Source organism: Centruroides vittatus, unplaced genomic scaffold (assembly GCF_030686945.1).
Source record: "Centruroides vittatus isolate TY-2023 unplaced genomic scaffold, ASM3068694v2 contig_890, whole genome shotgun sequence".
Lineage (NCBI taxonomy): Eukaryota > Metazoa > Arthropoda > Arachnida > Scorpiones > Buthidae > Centruroides > Centruroides vittatus.
This window is the reverse complement of record NW_027122581.1, coordinates 227,219-250,323: the sequence shown is the minus strand read 5'-3', so window position 1 is coordinate 250,323 and position 23,105 is coordinate 227,219. Positions and strand designations below refer to the sequence as shown.

At 32.7% G+C, this 23,105-nt stretch overlaps 1 protein-coding gene across 3 annotated transcripts in view; it reads left to right on the top strand.

Annotated features, from left to right (window-relative positions):
* Positions 1–20,237, top strand: part of LOC136983896 (uncharacterized) — a 33,975-nt gene extending 13,738 nt beyond the window's left edge. The window contains exons 1-3 of one of the 3 annotated variants that reach the window (XM_067280779.1): positions 17,800–18,134; positions 18,496–18,556; positions 19,127–20,237. In XM_067280779.1, the coding sequence (XP_067136880.1) occupies positions 18,129–18,134; positions 18,496–18,556; positions 19,127–20,073 (1,014 nt within the window). In that variant the 5' untranslated portion in view covers positions 17,800–18,128 and the 3' untranslated portion in view covers positions 20,074–20,237. Of the gene's footprint in view, positions 1–17,799; positions 18,135–18,495; positions 18,557–19,126 lie in introns of those variants that run through there. The other 2 variants (XM_067280778.1, XM_067280780.1) reach the window with 2 other exon arrangements.
* Positions 20,238–23,105: the final 2,868 nt, after the last annotated feature.

The window sequence follows — 23,105 nt, the reverse complement described above, 5'->3', positions numbered from 1 at the left end:
CTTCAGTGTCAGAAAGTGGAAGCGGGCATACCGAACATGTTATTCATTGAATAATAAAAATGTTTAGTCATTTCTATACGATTTATTTCAGCTTAAAGCTCCAATTTTCCCCTAATGGCAACTTTTAAAACTAATTTTTTTTTCCCTATAAACATGCTTTTGATAGTTTCAATAATATATACTGAAAATTTCTTGTAAATTTGATAAGTGATTTTGGCTTTCTCTAAAAAGGCAAACGTATGGACAAAGTAATTAAGACATTAACAAAAATCCTTTCTGTTTTATCTATAGCCTAAAACAGTTTATAAAAAATATAAACTTTATATTTAAAAATTGTGATTTAATGTTTAAAAATATAATTTTTAAAATATAAATTTGTTTTTGCTTCATTGTAACTTGTATAGAGCATTCATTCATCGAAACGTAACTATCGCAAATTACGATCAGTTATTATTTTGAAAATAAGTGCAAACGTATAAACAGCGACCTATTTTTGCACATAATTTTTCTATACTTTTTAACCTTCTATTCGTAATTTAAGTTAGAAGAATTATAAATAAAAATTTATATATTTTGCTTATCGAAGGTCTTAAAAGTATAATTTTGCGAAAATAATTGATAAACGTTGTGTGATTCATACGTTCCGTTATATATATATATGTCATTTAAAACGTTTAATTACAATGGTACAATCTCAGAACTTGTAGCAATTCTGTTATCTACGACGACCTCGACGTTAATTTATTGATATATATATTTTTTTCAAATTAAAAGAGCTAGCCTGCACCTTCTCTACGTAATGCTGTAAGATAGCCTTCATTAATTAAAATTATGAGGTTATTTTAATCAATATTGCATATTTACATCGGCATCAAATAAAAAAAAATGAGAATACAGTACGGTCGCACTAATTTGAACTAATTGAGACCAGTGGTAGTTTGGATTAACGGAGATGGGATATGATGCTTACGCTTTGAGGCCGACTTTTACTGTTGTAAGATACTTACTTTACAGCATTAGAATTGCTGTTAAGTCAAACGGGGTAACAGAAAGAATGAGCAGCAATGCTCACAGCATGTGACTCATGGTTACACGTGAGCTGCAAGTGTACAATTGAAAAGTCCGTTAATTTGGTTAGGGAAATGGTAGAAACTGTTCGGGTTACAAGGGGTTCGGATTAGTTCGATCGTACTGTATTTGCAGTACACGTTTTGTAAAATATCAACAAAAAAGGAAAGAAAGTTGCAAAAGTTCTCTTTTGATATTGCAGTAGATAACTGCACAGAGAGGTATCGTAATTGGGTGACATTTCCTGACTACATGACATAACTTTCAATAACCTTTGTCTATAAATTCGAGCGTCTAAAGCCAGGTGTATCTGAAAAGCACAATGTAATAGGCTATACAGTATATCGACAAAGTTATGAAATATCAAGTATCTTGTTCGAAGAAAACGCTTTTTTTCGCCATAAGTTCGTTCAAAAGTCGTTGATATCACTGTTAAGTAGCAGATATCATTAATTTGAGAGGGGAAAAAAATTGTTTGTTGTAGATAGCTTGCTTTCTTTTTTATTACTTTGAGTTTGTGGATCGAGCTTCCGTTATGATAAACTAATAAATCTAACTTGGAAAATACATCTTCCATTAGCCCTAAACTATATTTTGCAATGTCCATATACAATAGCGTATTCAGAAATCTTTAAAGAAGGTGCATAGAGAAAATAGTAAGTCTACCTTAGATACCAGGCTTTACTCAGGATAAACCCCCCAGAAAGTCGTTGTTGCTGCGCCCTGCGCACCCCCTAAATCTGCCTCTATCGATATAAAAAGAATCTGAACCAAACAACAAATAATTTTTTGTTATTCATTTTTCCCGCTGTCTGTGAAGTTGGTACATTTTTTAAAATTATTGATTCTTTCCTCCCTGTAAGCACTAAGGTCTTTTTTCAGGACATTATAAAGTCCGACCCTACTAGAGATACGACAAATGACTCGCCTGTATCTCCCCAACCCATTGACTTATAAAAATTAAAATTTAATAGTATCAATCCACATATAATTATAAAAATATTAATTTAAATTTTATAATTATATATTATTTAATTTTAAATGTATCATATCTCGAGTAGGGTAGGATTTAATGACGATTTTACTCGTTATTAGCATTTACATTTTTTAAATAAAACCCATCCCTACCCTCAAAATTAAGCTTTTTTGCTATTTTATAATAATTAAAAATATAAAATGTTTTTTAATAAAATATCATAACAGATGGCGGCACACGCAGTTTTAAATGTTGCCGGGAAAGTTAAGCAACTCTTTGCTGGATTTTTAGGATTGATATGCGATAAAAAATGCAAACGGTAGAGCTTAGAGTTGACATTCACGGCTTGGAACCAGGTTCGAATCCGGGGACAGCAACTTCCCAGGAAGTTTTCATCGGTGATCTGTCCAGGATATGTCGATATGAAATAAGAGTATATAAAGATATAGCCCATATCTTTACATAAAAGTGTAATGGAAGTCATTATGGGAGGTAATTTCATAAAAATATATATATTTAGAAAACTTAACTATTACAGTATAAAAAGAATCTAAATAATTAAAGTTAAATTTAAATATATTTTTGGAGAATATCTAAAAAATCAAATTTTATCGATTTACACGTGACGTACGACATTGAACACTACCGATGTCACACGTCACGTGTCAGCTGTATATAATGTATAAAATATCAAATATAAAAGAAAAACCAAGTCAAATACATCAAGAAATCGATTAAACAAAGTCTTATGGGTTTTTGCTTTAAGCCATTACGGAATTAGGTCAATGTAAGTCAAATGAACGAGTCGAACTTGTCGATTATTAACCTTAGAGTCAAGGGCGTGCACACGGAGAGTTTTAATTATTCCATTCGGGAGAATTAAAAAGAGAAAGAAAAGCTAAGATTAAACAAAAGAATTTTTGATTTATATTATTTCTAAGTGTTCAAACTTATAAAGAAAAAATTTTATATAACTTATATAATTCAGTATGTAGTATGTACTTATATATGAAATAATCTATTTTTCAGAATGTAAATGAAAATTATTAGTATATTTTAATGAGCTATGCAAATTATTTCATTATAGTAGAATATTTCGTCGAACTTATAAAAGTAATTTTTATTTTTAAGGAAATAAAATATCGAAATCCGAACATAATAATATGAATTGTCAGTCATGATTGATCGATATATACTCAATAATGTCTATGCAAAGTATATTTTGAATGATTAAAAACATTTCCATTTATCGAAAGTATCTTAGAAATCAATCTAATTATATGATATAAGTCTCGTTATGATCTGTTTTTCAAATAAATTATGAACGAATTTATTTAAATTGTCAAATTACGAAGAAACCTGCTAATGTGACCATCGAATGGACAGGCTCAAAGTGGTTACCTTACAAAAATTATTTTCTAGAAAAAGAAATAATAAATCCATTGTTCTTATATCCTATATTAAACTTCCGAAGACCTAGAAAGCTCATTTTATATTAAGCTAATCTTTATTTAGCTTAATATAATTCTCCTCTTTATTCTGAAAACATTTCCTCAGATTACCTCATTCGTTTAACAATAATGTACTGTACAACGACACAGAGGCTTAAAAACATTTTAAGAAAAGTTTTAAAGAATATAATACTTTTATATACTTACAGTGTATAAGTTACGTTAAGCCGAACCCAGGAATGTTCTCATTTCCTGAAATAGGTTAATTTTGAATTGCTTATTTCGTGAAATTGCTATTTATATTTTCCAATAAGATACTGACTTTTGTTCCGCTCATCGAGTTAAGAATTAGAAAATGTTAAGCGGAGATTTATTTTAGTTTTGTCTTCTCGAAAGTACTGTACGTCCTTGAAGACTACTTAATTATATTTTATACTTCCTAATGATGTTTTTATTATGTAAATGTTACATACTTTTCAACCTTAAATTATAACTTAGACGAGGCTGACTCGATAGCTAGGAAAGGGCGGTTTTAGAATGCCAACGCTGAGAAATAAAAACATAATTTTCTGAAAGATTGTAGATAAATTGTATTCTACGTTTCCTATTCCTAGACAAATTAGGCTGTTAGTAGTAATAAAGTAAAATACAGAGTAATAGTACATTGTACTATACAAATTATATAAAGAGAGAAGTTAATTATCTATAGAAAAAAAATCACAAAAATTGATAATTCCTTATAGCCTGTAGCCTAAAGAATGTGATGTTGACACGTGACTTAATTTACAAGGCTTTCAAATAGGCTTTCCGTACCAAGGAACGGAAGATCTCGTATATCTGCCATATTTTGAAACAAAATTTATTTTTCATAATTTAATCAGAAATTTAAAGCTCGCATTGAAATTCTCGTATGGCTACTGTAACGGTGAACTCGAATGTTAATGTTGGAGAGTGGACGATTTCTAAAGGAACCGCCATATAAGTAAATTTTTCGGCAGATCGCCCACGTGTTGCGTTGCTTTAATCGCACAAAATTAAACACTTGCTCCCAATAATGCGGTGTTCCGATCGTTCAACAAGCGAAGTTGGCGAGAGTTTCATGTGCATTTTTAAGTGTTTTTGTGATTATTTTAATATTATTTTTTGTTTTTGTATTGTACTATCGTTGAATTCAGCTTTAGATCGTTCCTTTTTAAAGGGACGAGGCAGAAATAATCGGTTTTTAAAAAAGGGAAACGCGTTTTTACGAAGAAGCGTGTGAATTCGGAAATCGACGGATTACTTGGATAGACGTTGATTATGCCTGTAACGAACGTTGTTCCCGGTAGCAAAAGAGGTTATAGAACAAAAAGAGAGAAGAAAAGAAGAGAAATAGAATGAGAGAAATGAACCTTAAGTTTCTATGCCTATCCGACAATATTTCCCAACCTCCCGAAAGATTTGACAAGAAAATATTTTTTAACATTACACATATATGTGTATTTTTAAATTTACATAAAATTAAAATCTCAAAATTACTAAATATAACAATTACAAATTTTACGAATGGCATGGCTTCAAGGAAGCCCAAAACGTCTCCGATGAATAAAATATTTTCGGTTGCCTTTAACTAAAGTTGCCAACTCTCCCGAAATAAGTTCCGAATTGAGGCATATTCCTTCCATATTTACTCGATAAGACAATTAACTTTCGGAGTATACAGGATGTCAAAAAATTACATCGACAAAATGAAATGGATGGCGGAGGATCCAAGCAATTAGAGGTCGTCGCAGCCACTATTACAAGGTCCAGGCTCCTAACATTTTGGTAGCAGTTGCTGCCTTGTAATGCAAAAATAATACACAAAGAAGCCTGACATTACTGTTAAAAATACTGTTAAAAACTATGCGTATAGTTAATTCACGCTGTTCTAAATACCACAGTGAATATTCTTCGTGCTGGATAATTTGCAGGGCATAAGGCTTGTATGTTTTGACGATAAAAGGGCGTAGCAACTGTTCATGAAGCATAGTCCAGACATTAACATGATTCGTTCCAACGATGCGGGAAATAAATAGCTCGTGTTTATTGAGTGAAGGCTGTTGCTGCACATGTTGAATTACTAGTTCTTCAAAGTTGTCAGTTCATAGTTATTCAATTAAGTGGTTATAATCTATAAATTAGGCAACACGAAAGTGTATTATTGTTTATAAAACACATCTGTTATCACTTCACGAATTTTTTTTCATCGACAGCAATTTTGATGAAAATAAGAAATTCTTAATTTGTTGTGTAAAAGACCTGGTATCTCGTTTCATTTACTTCTATAACAATAAAGAGTTTCACATGTAAAAACTGTTACGTAATCGATGATTTAAATATCAATTTATTAAACCATACTCATATAAATACTTTAGATTTTGTTAAATAATTTCTTTATTACCACTGATCTATTAAGGCCTACTACCAGTAGATATGGGAATGACATAAATATCTGTTTTAGATGTAATGATAATTAAACATAAATGTGTTATTAGTGATTGGTTTATTTATTTGGATCATGTTTCACATGTTTGTCTTGTAAAAAAGAGACAATAAAGATGTGAGAGTTCAAAGTAAAATTCGTCGTAGCCTATAATACATCAAAATTTACATACAATACGATAGATGTATACAGTATTAAACTTCGAAGGAAAGATATTTTATCAAATTACAGCGGTAGATAGTGCAACGAATATCTTTTATGACTTCTTGTTATTGGCTTTTAACACAATTCCTCGCTCTTATCTCAAATGTATCGTAAAACTATCTTGAACAATTTACATCAATGTAAATTAAGAGAAATTCTTTCGATGGAAACGAGGAGATTTTAAAGAAGTCATTCAAAATTATTTAAGGATAAACAATATAAAAATTTATTTTAAAATTTTGAAAAATATTTTTTTTAAATTTCAGGAAGAATTTCGAAATATTGATGTCCAAATTGTTAATAAACATATTTCACAATTGTTTAGTGGCTCCATCTCTTTTTGCAGAATATAATAACATGAATTGTTTCTGAATATGGAATTCATGAAGTGTTTCTTTACATATGCAGGAATTAATATATACAATACACATATGTGTAATACATAAACGTTTCTAATGCAAAATTAATATTAATTAATAATAAATTTCATATAAATATAATTAAAAACATTTTTAGACGACATCCTTTATATAAAAATGCTTTTTTTTTAAAATGAAATACAGTAAAACATCGATTTAACGGACAAAATTTTCGGTTCGTATGTGTGAAAATTAACACCCTGTTAATTTTGAAATGTTTTTTTTAAATATTAAATTAACAGGTTATTATCATTTTTTGAATCCAAGAATCACCGCCCTTAAAAACATTATTTATTTGTTTAGTCAAATACAATTAAATGGTACTAAAATTTTCCAAAAATATTTGTTTATTGCGATTTAGATCGTAGTGTACACTTGTTTATTACAGTGAGTACATAAGCAATACACATACAAAAGACTTTTCTGCGAAATTAAACTTCTTATACATATTTAATTTTAATTACACAAACAATAAGTTATTCAAATAAGTAAAAACAAATAAACTAATTAATTTGTCAATTTTTTAACACGGACATTCGTAAAATTTACTTCATTTTATAACGGACTTTCGGCTTTAACAGACACCTCTCGTACGAATTAGTCCGTTAAATCGAAATTTTACTGTAATTCAGAACTAAGAAATAATTATATCTAGTAAATAGTTACAAACACGTTAGTAAAATAATTGCCAAACGTCTACACAATCCGAAAAAAGTGAAATATATAAACTTTTTAAAATGACTTTGTTACGTAGCCTAATTATGTAAAACATTTCTTTCTATTTGGATTCTAAATTTCTATTGTAATTTAAGTAAATAGATAATTGAAGAATTTGATTGAAATTCAAAATTCTTTTTAAATTGTTATACTTACAAGTTAGTCAAACTATCAGAATTTAATTTATTTTAGAGAGAAAAGACTAAATGTTTACCTTTTTCCACTTCTTCCCGTGGAACTTTTAATCACGCCACCAGCCAGGCCCACAATGGGCCGGCCCGGTTTTTTTTTTAACTCTTTCAGCCCTGTGGGCACTAAGAGGGCCTCTTTTAGCAAGCCCATTATGGGTTCGGCCAGGCCCACAATGGAACAGCCGGGTGGTGAGGAACAAGATCGACATCTCCAAGACGTATCAACCCCCGAAAAATAATTCCTGAAGTTTTACCGATTCATTCGGATACGTTTCTGGTTCCTTCAGAGCGGTAGACGACACCTTAACCACTCGGTCTCTGGCCGTCTTTAGTAGTATGATTATAATACTTAAAAATATATAATTTAAATAACGTTATGGATACTATAACATTACATTTTTATTACTTTTTAATTATGGTAGTATATACCTGAAAAGATTCTGTTTAATTTTTTTGGCTTTTTTATTAAATGGAATCGACATTGGAGTTATTAACAGTTACGGTTAAAGTTAGCTCTGCTTTTCAAAAACCGTAACAATTTTTAATTAAAAAAAAATAGTAATTAAAATTATGATGAGCTTCTTCTCAAGTTATAACTCTAAATAAAATTTATTTGAACCTAAAATCTGTATTTTTTCTCATTAATCTAAATCATTTTACTCTAGAATCAATTACATTTTAATTATAAAATAATTAAAATCATCTATACGAATATGAGCGACAAAAATGTGTGGTCAATTCTCTCCATTGCACGGATGATAAAAGATAAGCATCATTTGTTGCTCAATAATTTATATTAGCAACGCGATCTTCAAAATCAAAAGCGTTATTTCATAATTGGAACAATTGCTCGAAATCGTATATCAATCTTCATAACAGGATCTAGTTTAAAAATATATTTCCGGATAACATATTTTTCCTTTGTAACAGTCAAAATCTCGTTTGCAAAAACAGGAATTTTTGATGCTTCTGACCGATCTTTTCCGGCAGCGAAATAATGAACATGTATTTGGAAACTTCTCATGGAGATAAGAATAACAAGAAATGTAAAACAATCTTCTCCCGAAAACTAAATGTAAAGCTTCAATATATTTCCACTCTATAAATTTATTATTTCAATTAATTAATTAATAATGCGTGTCTTTTATCCTAAGATATTCCGAACGACGACCACATGGCCTAAATGATAAAGGCATTCGGTTTCGGATGATTCGAGTGCGAATCTATATTGCATCGTCTGAAATTTTCATGGTGGTTTGATCCGAATATACTAGATTATTCTTATTACTCGGCTATTTCCACTGTGGGTTTGCCGAATCCATAATGAGTATAAAAACAAGGATACTCTCAGGACGGATGGAACATTTATAAACGTATTCCAAACTGGTTTAAGCAAGGGACCGGTAGTCGAAGTGGTAAGGCACCAGCTATCGATCTGGGGAACCCTGGATCTAATTCCAGGAGGAAACTTAGGAATTGTTTATGGACTGGCCAGTGGCGTAGCGTGGGTGTCAGCCGCCCGGGGCAGAGGAAAATTTCGCCGCCCCCTTATTTAGGTATTATCAGTGGTGATATTCAGCGGATTCGCACAGGTTCGGCCGAACCCGTTGTTAAAATTTTCAGTTTCCCGAACCTTGTTAAACACACGGAACATTTCTCAGTGGGTTTTGTTTTTTTTTTAATATATTAAAATATACGTATTATACTTTGTAATATTACTAAACTAGGGCCTTATACCCCGTTTGCACCGAGCATTTCAATCTAGATTGTGAGCAAGGTCGGGGACTATGTCTTGGTGCGATCTCTCTCGACCGAAACGAGGTTTAATCGCGATCGATTCAAGAGAGTTCTTGAAACTAGATCTAGTCATAAGAGAGATCCGACAATCTCACGCGCGCGAGATAATACAAGATGGCTGTGGAACACGTGTCGGGCTATGGACAGCGAAAGAAAAAGGAGAATGTATCTCGAGAGATGATGACATCTGTCTATAACGAGGAGTGCCATTTCGCGGTGAACAATTCCTCTGCCTAAAAAGAAAAAATAAAAAATAAAAAAAAAAAAAGGTCGACAGCACTAATACACTATTGTTACCTGGTCTTCACCCAGGGCTTGTTACGTTCCAAATACGCCACTGATTATTAGATATATCGCAAGCGGCCGGATGGCCGAGCGGTCAAGGTGGCAGCCTACCGCTGTGGGGGACCCGGGATCGAATCCGAACGGGTCGAAAAATCCCCAGGAATTTTTCGGGGGGTGGTCCGTTCGGATATGTCGGGCCCCGTCCCTCACCACCCGGTCGCCCCATTGTGGGCCTGGCCGAACCCATAATGGGCCTACTATAAGAGGCCCTCTTAGTGCCTACAGGGCGGAAAGAGTTTAAAAAAAAAAAAAAAAAAAAAAAAAGATATATCGCAAGAAAAGGTATTGTATTTATTTCTAACCAAAACTTCCATTTCGTTTGTCGGTGATTGTCAGGGAAAAATTTTCTGCTAGCGAACCCTTTGTTAACTATTTCGAATATCACCACTGGGTATTATTACTATTTATTGTGAAATTTTGCCAATCTCTTAAAGTGCCGCCCGGGGCGGGCCGCCCCTGCCGCCCCTGCCGTCCCTGCCGCCCCCACCACGCTACGCCACTGGGACTGGCTCTTCCGGATATATCGGACCCCAATGTTTCGCTATCCGGCCGCCCTCTTTATGGCCTGGCCAAACGCATAATGAGCCCTCTGCCCACAGGATAAAAAAAGTTCAACAAGAATCTAAAAGGATCCTTATTGTTGCTACTTTCATGGCTGAATTATTGAGATACTCAGAGTTGAAGAGTAAGAGTTTATGTTTTTACACAACTTTGTTGCTTTATCACTCTAGTCTGTAGCATGTTTATAAAAAATAATATAAACAAAAATTTACCTTTGCCATACTTAAAACTTAAACATTGTATTAAATTTGCTTTTTTGAGATGAATTGGTTGTATCTTATAGAAGTAATCTATTAGAAATTTATAATTACTATTAATATAAATAAAAGAGCCTTTTCCCAACAGGTAAATAATCAGTTTGCATAAATAACTGCTCTCATATTTACATAAGTTATACATGAAGTACTAAACCATTAAATTCCATCTGAAACGAATTGTCATTTCATTAATACAAAGGACAAAAACTAAGGTTCTGTTTGATTGGATGGGATTAGGGATTGCAATTGCTGGATCCCTCATCCAGCAATCCAGCTGGATCCAGCGCATTCTTCGGCTTGCTGGATCCAGCACCAAGTGCTGGATCCAGCGCTGCGGATCCGCAAATACTCAATTAACTTTCTAATTAATTGCGCAAAGGTCTACGTCGTCGCGTTGCCGCTTTGCTAACTACTAGACTGCTACTAATTACTTACTCACTAATTTACTAACACTAATAATTAAATTACTCATAAATAAACTATACCTTAATCAATCCAACAAAATTTATTATAATAATAACGTATTCAATCGCTTTTAACGATTTTCCTCAGTTACAAAAAAATACAACATTAACTATAGAACATAAAATGTGTTTGGAATAAATGTAAAAAGAATAGTGCTTAATTACATTCCATTTTTAAACAAGATACATAGATGTACTGCCAGGTCTAATAATTTTCGTATTGTATACCGACGTAATCCCACTGTTTTCAAACTTTTAAGAAACGATAAAAAGAAAGAGGATCGGAATTCAACAACGGGTATATATTTGGTGCCTTTACGCAACCAACGTTTCAATTCCAAGCTTGTTTATGTGGGTGCAACGATGCGCAGTTTAAAACAAAGGCTCAAGAGCACAGATATACAATCAGTAAGAACCTTAACAACACTGCGCTGCCATCATACGCAAGAGAGAAGGATGTTAACGTCCAATGGGATCGAGCGGCAATTATAAAAACGACGACGAATAGGCAAACGGTCAAACATCTTGAGAGATTGGAAATCTGCAAGGCGCACATGACAACTGGTTGTATAAACCATAGAGATGCGGACTTATTGTCTACCATGTGGAGATCCTTTTACATTAATTAATGTTATTAACGGACAATGCTGGTTTCATTGGATCTTATATACAGGGTGTTTTTTTTTTAAACTGACGGTACTCAGAGACATCTGTAGAGCAATCTAACAGCCGGACTGTCGCCAAATTTGGAAGAGTGACTAAGGACGACATGGGAAAAAGATTCCGCGAAGAAAATAGTAGAACCGAAATTTTCCGGTAGGGTGGATTTGGCGCTGTTGTGGCAAAACAGCTAAGAATCTGCATAAAATCCAGCTGCAATTAAAAAACACACGAATGAATAATCAGATAGAGGTTTCAGTGTAATAACTAAAGTTTAATTAATCAGCAAATAACCTTCTCCCTTCTTCAATGTGATCACCGTCCTGCTGGACAACTCATTGCATGCTGAACAGCGTGTTCTCTATGGCCGAAAGTAACATGTCCGCAGGAATGTTCATCACAGTTCGAGAAATGTTGTCCTTCAAAGTCATCAAGTTTGGGACACTACCAAGATAAACCTTGGACTTTAAGTAACCCCACAGAAAAAAGTAACATGGGGTTAGATCCGGGAAGCGAGGCGGCCCATGCAAGTGGAAAAAAGCGACTGATGACCCTTTCTTCAGTGGAATAATGTAAAAAGCTTTAGCTCGTAGCTTTTTAGCTACAACAGCGCCAAATCCTCCTCTACCGGCGAATTTAGGTACTACTTTTTTCTTCGCGGAATCTCTTTTCCATGTCATCCTTAGTCACTCTCCCAAATTTGGCGACAGTCCAGCTGCTAGATTGCTCTACAGATGTGTCTGATTACCGTCAGTTTAAAGAAAACACCCTGCATATATTTTTGCCGCTATTTATTTTGTTTATTTATCTATATTTTGTCCGTTTGGGCGTTTTCCGTTAATTTTCATATTTATTCCGAACACATTTTATGTTCTGTATTTAATGTTCTGTTTTTTTTTTTTTTTTTTTGTAACCGAGGAAGATCGTTAAAAACGATTGAAAACGTTATTATTTTATTAAATTTTGCTGGATTGATAAAGGTGTAGTTTATTTAAGTTATTCTACTTCCAGTACATAGTTTTATATACCTATAAATAACTACAGACTAATATGAAAAGCCTATATATAAAAACTGGTAAGACTGATAGCCACTTAGCCACTGATTATCCGTCCTTACATTATTATAATATATTAATATAAATTAATCAGTAGAATTATCTTTGCTATTATTTAACTTAAAGATTACATTATAATTATAATCTAACTAAACATTTAAAGTTAATTATCTCTATCTCAAATGTTAAACCGAACCAAAGTTAAGTTTACTACCTAAATGTGTAAGAAGTTTTACTGATTTTAGTGACCAGTCTAAATAATAAAAGCTTTTTAAGTATTTTAAAAAATGTTTTATTTCATTAAAAAAACATAAATTGCAGGATAGATAGATAGACAGAAAACACTTTATTGCACCAAAAATACATCCGCGCTGGATCCAGCTGGAATGATTTCAATCCAGCAAAAATCCAGCTGGATTCAAAACACTGCTGGATTGCAATCCCTAGTTGGGATAGTGCACATTTTTACACCAATTTGACGCCATTACTCTAGTTTTACAATAAAAAAGTCTAAATAATGATGTTAAATTTACATAAAAATGTGCATAATCCCAACCAATCGAACTGATCTTATGTGATAACTTCTTTCTTCTTCTCCTTTAACTTCATAAATCAGAACTACCAATGTTTTGGGTTTGAAATCTGACTTACCATTTAAATACACCCTTTGTCAGAAAAGTTCCAGGACAAATTTTTTATTTCTGTGCACGTGATAATAAAAAACAATAAATTGGTGTTTCAATGTAATCTGGTATGTGTTCTTACTCGACATGTTTTTGGAAATGTTTCTGCGCAAACTCACTAGGTGGCAGGGCTGCGCTTAGCAACACAGTGTTTGCATTGCTGTCGCAATAGTTGGAGCGACATAATGGATGACTTAATTTTCACTCTTTGGATTGTGAGCAAAGAGTGAAAATTAAGTTCTGCGTTAAGCTCGGGAAAACTCTTACTGAAACGTGGAACATGATTAAGCAGGCGTATGCGGGCGACGCCGGATTTTTGAGTGGCACAAAAGGTTTCGTGAAGGCAGAGATTCAGTGCAAGACGATACCAGAGCTGATCGCCCGTCTTCAGCACATAGCGATGCAAACGTGGAGCGTTTAAGGCTGTTACTGCAAGAAGACAGTCATGTAACTGTGCGTATGATATCAGAAGAACTGAGTTTGAATCGTGATGTGTGTCATAAGATTTTACGCGAAGATTTAGGGTAACGGAAACTTAATGCAAAAATCGTCCCTCACGTACTGACAGCTGAACAGAAAGATCACAGACGAACAATTGATGCTGAACTATTGGACAGAGCCAGAGATAATCCCACATTCGTGTCAAGGATTAATGCAGGGGATGAAGGCTGTGACAAATGAGCTAACAAGCATCACGCTTGAAGCTTCCCCTGCTTGCTTCCAAGACCTCCAGAAACGTTGGCAATTGTGTATAGATAGCCAAGAAGACTACTTTGACGGGAGCTAGCATCATTACTTGGTAATTGCAATTTTCTATTTTTTACGAGCTTTGTCCTGGAACTTTTCTGACAAAAGGTGTAAGAATACCATTTTTACTTTTCCAACTGTTATATATAACAGAGGGAAAGTACGGCGATCGGTAAAAAAAATACCCCCAAGTTTTTTACATTTTTGGATTTAGGACACCTTGAAACGTTGAGAATTACAAAAAACTTCGGTTTTTTTTCTGTATGTATGGATGTTAGTGTGTGTGGGAGGCACGATTTTCTTTACCCTCTTTGAAGTTTAATAACTCTTGTGCTTTTTGTCGAAAATTTCTGAAATTTTGCATGGAGATTAGTTTATTACGGGGATTGATGCTATTAAATTTTGGTAAGGTCGAGGGAGTGGGAAGATAGTGAGGGCTGTGTGTATCTCCAGTAGGGTCGGACTTAATGACGATTTTACTCGTTATTAGCATTTACAATTTTTTATAAAACTCATCCCTACCTTGAAAATTAAGCTTGTTATATTTTAAACTATTATAAAATAGCAAAAAGTTCTTTAAAATAAAATATGACACCACCAAAATTTTAAATGTTGCCGGGAAAGTTGAGGAACTCGTTGTTGGTTTATTATATATAGAATTTTGATGCAAGAATTTAGAATTGAATATTGTTCTAAGACAGTGGTTCCTTACAGTCAAAAATTAACTTACATTTACATTTAGAATAGCTTTAGTTCGGAACCACTGTTTTAAGATAATTGTACATTCTTGTAGATAAATTTAAATTTTCAACTTATTGAAATTGAGGTCTATATAAATATAGTAAATGCCAATTTAGAGCCTAACGACTTTACGTACGAATGTTTAATTTTACCTATTATTTAATTATGGTTTTAAAATCTAAAATTTACTTGCGAAAAATAATTTTAAGAATTTTTTAAAGTCTGCTGTTACATTCGAAAGCAGGAAGTCGTAAAAATTCTTAGAAAGTAATGCTTACGAAATGAATTTATAACAATGAAAAGAAGTTCAAGAATTTAGTAAATTTTAATTGAAAATATGCTTGGATATCAAATTTACTAAAATCGGTCGGGCTTTAAAAAATGATGATGTAATATCATATAACGGAGTATTATGTATCACAAATCTAATGCCATGAATAGAATAAGATGGTTATCGCTTTACAATTAAGCTGTATTCACCAACAAAGAGTTGAGAATCAAAGTCTAAGTCAATCAATCAACAATCATTTTACTTTAAGTGAGTTCTGATTGGTTAACAATCGACTGTTGGTGAATACGGCCATTAGACGATAAAATCATCTTGTGATATTTCCACTACTGTTTGGGATAAACTAGGACGATCGTTTTATTTAAAAATCGATTTTATCATCTATCGAATTTAAATTGATTATTTCATTTGATTCCAATCATAATTCATTTGATAAATTTAAAGTAACTTGAGATATTACTCCAAAATTTTCTAGTTCTGGAATGGAGAAACCCGTACCACATCCAGTGTGAAGCTTCGGAAGTGGGCCTACTATTTGTGCAAATAAGAAAATTTTTTTTTGTAATTTTTGTATAGAAGCAAATAATAATAATTGTTGTTATTATAAATTAACGTTGTAAAAAGAAACCGTCAGACAAGAAAAAAAATAGTTAAACGAAAAGTGAATATTACATGTCCATAAAAAGACATGTCTGTAGAAATTTCTGAGAAAGTTATTCTTCTCAGGTTGAAACAATAGAGGAATTTGAGTACTTAGATCGAACATCTTCAGTAGGAATCGAATTGTCAGTCGATGTTGACTCATCCGACGGCCGGGGTTCCGATCTCGTTACAATGCGTAACGAGGGGGGGGGACCAATTAGAGAGCGGAGGCAAATCGACATCGACCTATCGGAATGTTCGATCTGGGACTCAAAAGAAAGTTATAAAAACCCTGAGAAAAAGGGATGTGACGTTCTCTCGGTCATTAGTTCTCTCGGTCTTAGTCTTCGGTTTGGCTCTTAGAGCTTTGTCTCGCGATTGTACGACGGGGTTTTTTTCCCGTGATCTTCGGCAGTTGGATTACATCTCTTTTGGAAGGTCACCCACTCCCTTGGATTTGTCACCTGTAATTTGAATCGTCCCTGCTTCCGGAACTCTCCCTCGAGAAGCTGAACAGTGCGCCCCGGGGCCATCATACTCCTGCGAAACATCGGAGGACTTTTCTTGTGGACTTTCGATTCCGAGAGAAGGCCCAGAAGACTCGAACGCCGCCGCTGATAAAAGTATATTGTAGTTGTAAGCACCTTTTGTTATATAAACGGGTTACGAATGAAAACCTGTCTCTTGAGAGTTTCTTTCACTCCCACACGTGGATCGTGACCGCGCGACATTCTGACTAACGCAGTCGTTCGGCAAACCCTCACACCAGCACGCAGCATATCACACGATTTCATTTACGTTTTACTGTATACAGTAATTGTCAATTGTCTTTTCCTACACACGACTAACGCCGTAATTAGTTTACATAAAGTTTTCTTATAAAAATAGTAATAGTCGCTGTTATTAAATTCATAAGCAGTCTACAGATGCATATTCAAAATCATCAATTGCAATTATAATTTTGTTAGATTATTGTAGACCACTTAACAGGAGGACGAAGAGGAATAAGTTGAAGTTAATTGTTGAAGATATGGAAAACTTGAAATGTGAAATTGAAATTAATATATAAAGAAAATGTGTAGTAATGTTAATAAAACCTGTTTTATTGAGTTATTAAATAGAAACTGGAATATCCTTCTCTTATACCTTCTAATAGTAAATTTTTAATCATCTGATCTTTATCAGAGTTTATTACATTTACTTTTCTTTGCTTCTTTGTTTTTCTTCCTCCTAGCCTATATTCTGCAATTTTACTAAAATTTTCAAGTAAAAGAATAACATTCAAAACAAAAAAGTAAAATATAAAATCAAATTTACTAACGGTTTAAATTTTCCCAAAATTAAGTTTATGGTTCAATTTTTAGTCTTAATTTTTTCTTTGTATAAAAGTTTGTTTCATTTAAATAACATTTTTATAAAATGTAACAAAAGGCCGCCACGTTACCCTTCGCTTCTATCAAGCGGTTGTCAACTGCTTATTCAGCTTATTACGTTTTATAAAAATTGAAATTTTTATAGTTTTTGATGATTTTGAAATTATTATCATTGTTTAAAGATGCGTAGAATCTAAACATTGTACGAAGACGAGAATACATAGTCAACGTTAACATTAAATCCGGCCTTGAACGACAAGTTTATTAGAGAAAAAAAAAAGTAAGACACTAAAGTTACTTCAGAGAATTGAGTTACTTTTTAAAGATGCAAATAATTACTTTACATTATTAATGTACATCCAAAAGTATATACTTATATCGATGTATATTTTTATTAACTTTTTTGGAATTTTAATACATAATTAACTCTTTTCGCAGTTTTTAGCAAAAGTACTGGGAAATTGTTTAGAAAGTGACCTTAATTTGTCTGTTTTTTTAAAAATGATAAAATTAATAAATTGAGTAAATAATCAGATTTTTTCTCTTTAAAATTAGATGCAAACATTCGGATGAATACGCAACGTTTTATTTTTAAAATGTATTTTTTAGAATGTCGTAACGTTATTTTAACGGTGTCTGCCAGTCACTCGTTAAAAATAAAGAAAGGTATATCCGGTTAGCTTCAGAAAGGCGAACTAAAATGACCGTGACCCTTAACGTGGCGTTTGATGAGTTCATTGACTGGCTACGGATGCAGGTAGTCGTCGACTCTAAAAGTAAGCATGGTTATTTGCTCGACATGAGATATGGGGCAGTGACAGTTCGTGGTCAGGTGGTAAACTTTTGAAATCGAGGCAACCGGTAATTCTCGTTCTACACCCGCTTCGCTCAGTGATAAACAAAGGTGAATGCGGATGAAGAGGTTATCTTTCTGCTTGGTAAGTACCAGATACTCCACTCGTTCGTTTCACTAATTGTTTATCTACAACTAATCGACTTTCTTCAATGATAATTAGAAATTTGAATGAGTGTAAGCGTGATACTTTTTTCTACACATGTGTTATTATAGATATGAAATATAGATATACAGATAATACTATACTAATTATAATATTGTAGTACTCTAATATAGTATATAACCTATTCTGTATTGTATATTTTTATTTTAAAAAAAAACATCGTAAACAAAGTATTTTTGAAATAAGTAGTTATATTTAATAGCTAATTTTATGCGCGTTTCGTATTTTATATGTGCATATTTTATATTGGAAAATTTATAAATTTAAAAACGATACATTTCAAAATTTTGGTAATAATTTAATGTTAAATTACAATTATTTTTATTTGAATTAATTTTCTTTCTTTATAAATAATTGAATCTTTTCAAATAGAAAATGAAGACGTTATCGTCGGTGGTTTTTGCTATTTTGCCGTGTTTAATCATGCAAAATGGTAAGTTACACTCTATTAATTGCCTTCTTTCGAAAACGTTCACATTCAGCATGTAAATTTGATTCGATGTACGGTTTCACTTCGTTTCTGTTGACTTCTAGTGACATTTTGTCCTATTGTACAGTACATCATGCCACACGAATTTTTATTTAAAAAATTACCCGACTGTTTTCTAAAATACACTAATTATTTCCTGATAATTGTTCTTTAACTTTTAAATTTTACCTATATTTTCTATAGCATTGTAATTGTCATTTACTTTTCGTCAGTTCGAACCGCATTGTATTCTTAAAATATGTACTGTTTTCGACGTATTTAACTTAAATAAATAATAATATTTCATGTACTTTTATAGAGATAAATCAGAAAATAAACATAAAAAAATTGAAAATGTTTAATAGATAGAAGTGTTTTGCCTCTGATGCTAATGTAAAAATGAAGTAACTGGGATTTAAGCTAAAAATTCCTATAAACCTTTAAAATACTTTAAAACGTTTCAAATAGAATATTGAAAAAACTTTTTTTAATGATTCATTTAATTCATTCGTGCATTTTTACTCTTCTTTTCAGTCGAGTCTTCGGTCACTTCTGAATCTTTTCAAACCGATTCGCACGAATCTACGGTTTTTCCGACAGATTTCTTAAGAATTTCGAGTCTATCCGATAACCAATCCACGACAGAAACTACGAACGATTTTGTTACTACGAGAAACGAAGACACGGCTTCTGAATCAACAGTAGATCCGGAAATAAAAGAAACGGAAGAACAACTTACCAAACTGGATTTTGAATTGAGTAGCTATCTGAAAGAAGAATTAAATCGACTCTCGCAAATTTTAACCAAAGGGGATTCCAGACTCAAAATACCAGTATTAGATCCATTAAAACTGGAAGATCAGATAATAAAACCTACGGTAAGTGGCGAATCTTTCGACGTCCATTTACGAAACATTTGGATCTCTCCATTATCTTCGTTCGTAATTCGCGATTTGACCAGCGAAATTAGGGAATCTAGAATTCGTTTGGCTTTGTATTTTCCTCGATTACAAGCTAAGTGCGATATAGAAACAAACGGAACTCTCTTCGATATCTTTACTATTCACGGTAGAGGTAATGCTACCATACAGTTCCACGAAGTGCACGCTCGTACCATGATATATCTGACCAGGGAAGATAATAAGTTGAAAGTCATCATGGCCGATCAACCTTTCGTCGATTTCACTACATCTACTGTTAAATTTCACGGTAACGACAGGGAAAGTAGAAAAATTGTATCCACCACCGTCGCCAGTCAGTTCGGTCCCCTGTTTTTTTGGATGTTTTCTACTAACGTGGTGGAAGTTTTAGATTATTATATGGATAAATATATCAACGATGCGCTTTCTAGATTCGATACTCCTCAAGTTTTTAACTCTTTATCGATTCCCATTAGGTATCTACGAGTGCATGTTCCACAGCATCCCATTCCTTACGCCTACATTTCTCCTGTATATTTTCACGAGAGAAAACCTAGTTGATAAGTATTAAATCCGGCACCAAAAGTATTTATTTATCTTTAAAAATATTTATATATTTTACTAGATTATTAGAGCCGCACGCAAATGGTGTATATGTCAATAGGAGTCTTTTTTTTTGTTTATGGGGTGTTACACGTGTTTTAAATGTATTTACTTAAGAATAAAATATAGTTGAAGATAATGTACGTCTGTAGAATTTAAATATACAAATAAATATTGTTACCTAAAATATGTCGTAATTTTAAATTATATCCATAATTTACTTGTTTACTTTCATTGTAGCCTACGTCAAGGTCGAATTGAAGTACTTGTTTCAAATGATTTTATACACAGAAAATTGAAAAAAAATTAAATGTAATACAACGAAAATGTTGAGATAATTTCAAATATTGAAAAGTCGAAATTTCGTATCTCAGATAAAAACTGTAACGAGAAAAAGAGTTTGTGGAAATGAATGAATAAATAAATCGAGAGCAATCACGAATCTTCGAAGTGTTTTATATATATATAAAATATATATAATTATAGAATTACACTTATTTAAATTTCATTTATTCTATCCTTTTCTTCGGGAAATACATACTTTCTAGAGAAATGATATTTGTAGAATTCAAAATTTTTAATGTTATAAAAGTATTAGTAGAAAGAAAATTGTATAGGGAGAAAACAATTCCAAAAATTATTATCGAATGAAGATAATGAATGCAATAGAATTATGAAGTCATAAAAAAATCAACGTCTTACACAAGACCTTACAATTTAAAACTACTCATGATTATTTTTAAAATATCATCATTAGTTTCTGTATTAACATTTTAGCAACACAAATTTCCCGTATGACTTATGCAAATGGAATCTCTATACCAGCGTTTCTCAACATGGGGGTCGCGAAACAATAATGAAATCATTTTATGAGAAAAAATCGTTTATTATAAACTTATAAACATTTTACTTGCAATAAGTACACATGTAAATAAAAGAAATTACAGTAGAGCGTCGGTTAACCGAAAGCCTTCCAGTCGGACTGTGTCATGCTGAATCGAACGTTTTTGATACTAGATTAATTTCTAAAGTATAATTTTTTTGTTTTTATATTTTTCAATATATTTATTTTGTTTGTACAAAATAAAGAAATAATTTTTAACGGTACAATAGCCTCGATTATTATTATAAAAATTTTCGTTGGGCTTAAAATCGACGAAAATTCAACACGAAGCGACACGCAACGGAGAAAAATTTCAACATCGGATAATGGTTATATTTTTTCGTACATAATTGGTTATCCGAACAACCCCAGTTCTCAATTCATTCGGATAAACGACGCTCTACCGTAATGTGATGGTTGCATTTGTTTTTCATTTAAAATTATAGTCAAAATTCAATTAGTAATAGTAAGGCTTACTGTTATTACTCCTTTGGGTGGGGGTCGCGAAATATTAATTTTATTTATACAGGTAGGCCTCCTACAACGCGGTACCTTTACAACGCATTTTCGCTCCAACGCGGTTGGAAAAATGCGGAAATTTTCTTACAACGCGGTTTAGGGTATTTAGAAACGAATTATCTTTCACATAACAGAAAAATCGCAACGGATCACATAAGTACAGTACAGTGGAACGTCATGAAACAAGCTCAGATCTTGAAATGAGGCCAGTCAAACATTCTCGAACAACTATAATAAGTGACGACGAAGACTGAATTTGTGAGCATAACATTATGTTTCTTTTTGATTTTGTCTTGAAATCATAATATTTTTAGTTTTTATATGATGTTGAATTTTATTTAAGCTTTTTATGTACATAAATTTAAAAAATGATGAAAACGTTACACAATAAAAGGTAGTTTTTCTCTTTTTAGAACTGAATTTCGGTTTTTGTATTAAGTTGGTGTCTCCTATAACGCGATTTCCCACAACGCGGTATTTTCAAGGAACGTATCTAGGCGTTGTAAGAAGCCTACCTGTATTTACTATTTGGGTGTCGCGGAGCTCAGAAGGTTGAGAATCGCTGCTCTATACCAATTGCATTGATACAATTTTATGTAGAGAGTGATAATGTATGGTGGCTTCTGTATTGTGTTAAAAGATGTAAATATTGGATTTATTTCTGGCTATGCGAATAATCAAAAATAATTATTACAGAAAGACATCAGTCGATTTTCTGACGCGAGCCGATAAATCCAACTCACTTTAACTCTTTCGTGGATATGAGCGTGACAGTGTACGTAAAGAAATACACCAGAGACAAACTTTTCTTTCTATCAAAATCAAAATTTTATTATGGCAATTCGCACTTATTTACACTTTAAAGTTCTACATTACAAGTCTAATCGCGAGAGTGTATAAAAACTGGGGTTTTGCAGAGAGATAAATGGATATGATTTTAAGATATTGTGATTGATTTAGTTCTTTCGAGGCCGAGAAGACTAAACTTGATTCACTTCTCAGCATAAGGAATCCACTCACTTGGGTGTGTAGGGTCGAACTCTTCCAGACAGCTGAAGGTAGCCATTGATCTCGCCATTGATCTGGTACCGGTGAAGATCGTGCTTATTCTGCTTCCTCGGGACTTATTCTCAATCCAATCCCATCCTCGTCCCAGATGTAAAATTCCCGTGAATTCCACAAAACGGTTCGCGAATGGTCCGATAATAGTGCTTGAGAAGTAAATTGATACAAGGCTTAGTACATTACACATTTATTTTACATACGTCTTTGTGTATACAGAACAGGGCCAAAAAGAGGACACTGCCCTCGGTTACACAGTTTATATACCGGGCGCCTCGATTTTCGATTTATTTATTATATTAATATTTTTTAACTTGGTATATCTGTCTTTTAAGTTTTTCAATTTTTTATGGATTTTTCAGCTAAAAAATATAACATTGTAAACGAGTATATATAAAAGTTTCTATTAAAAATTTCATGTACTTACCCGAAATATTAAAAGCAGCTCCTATTGCCGTCCAGTATGTGTGTTTAAAAGAAACATCTTTAAATTCCTTTCTGCTTTTGTCATATAGGAAAGGATAAT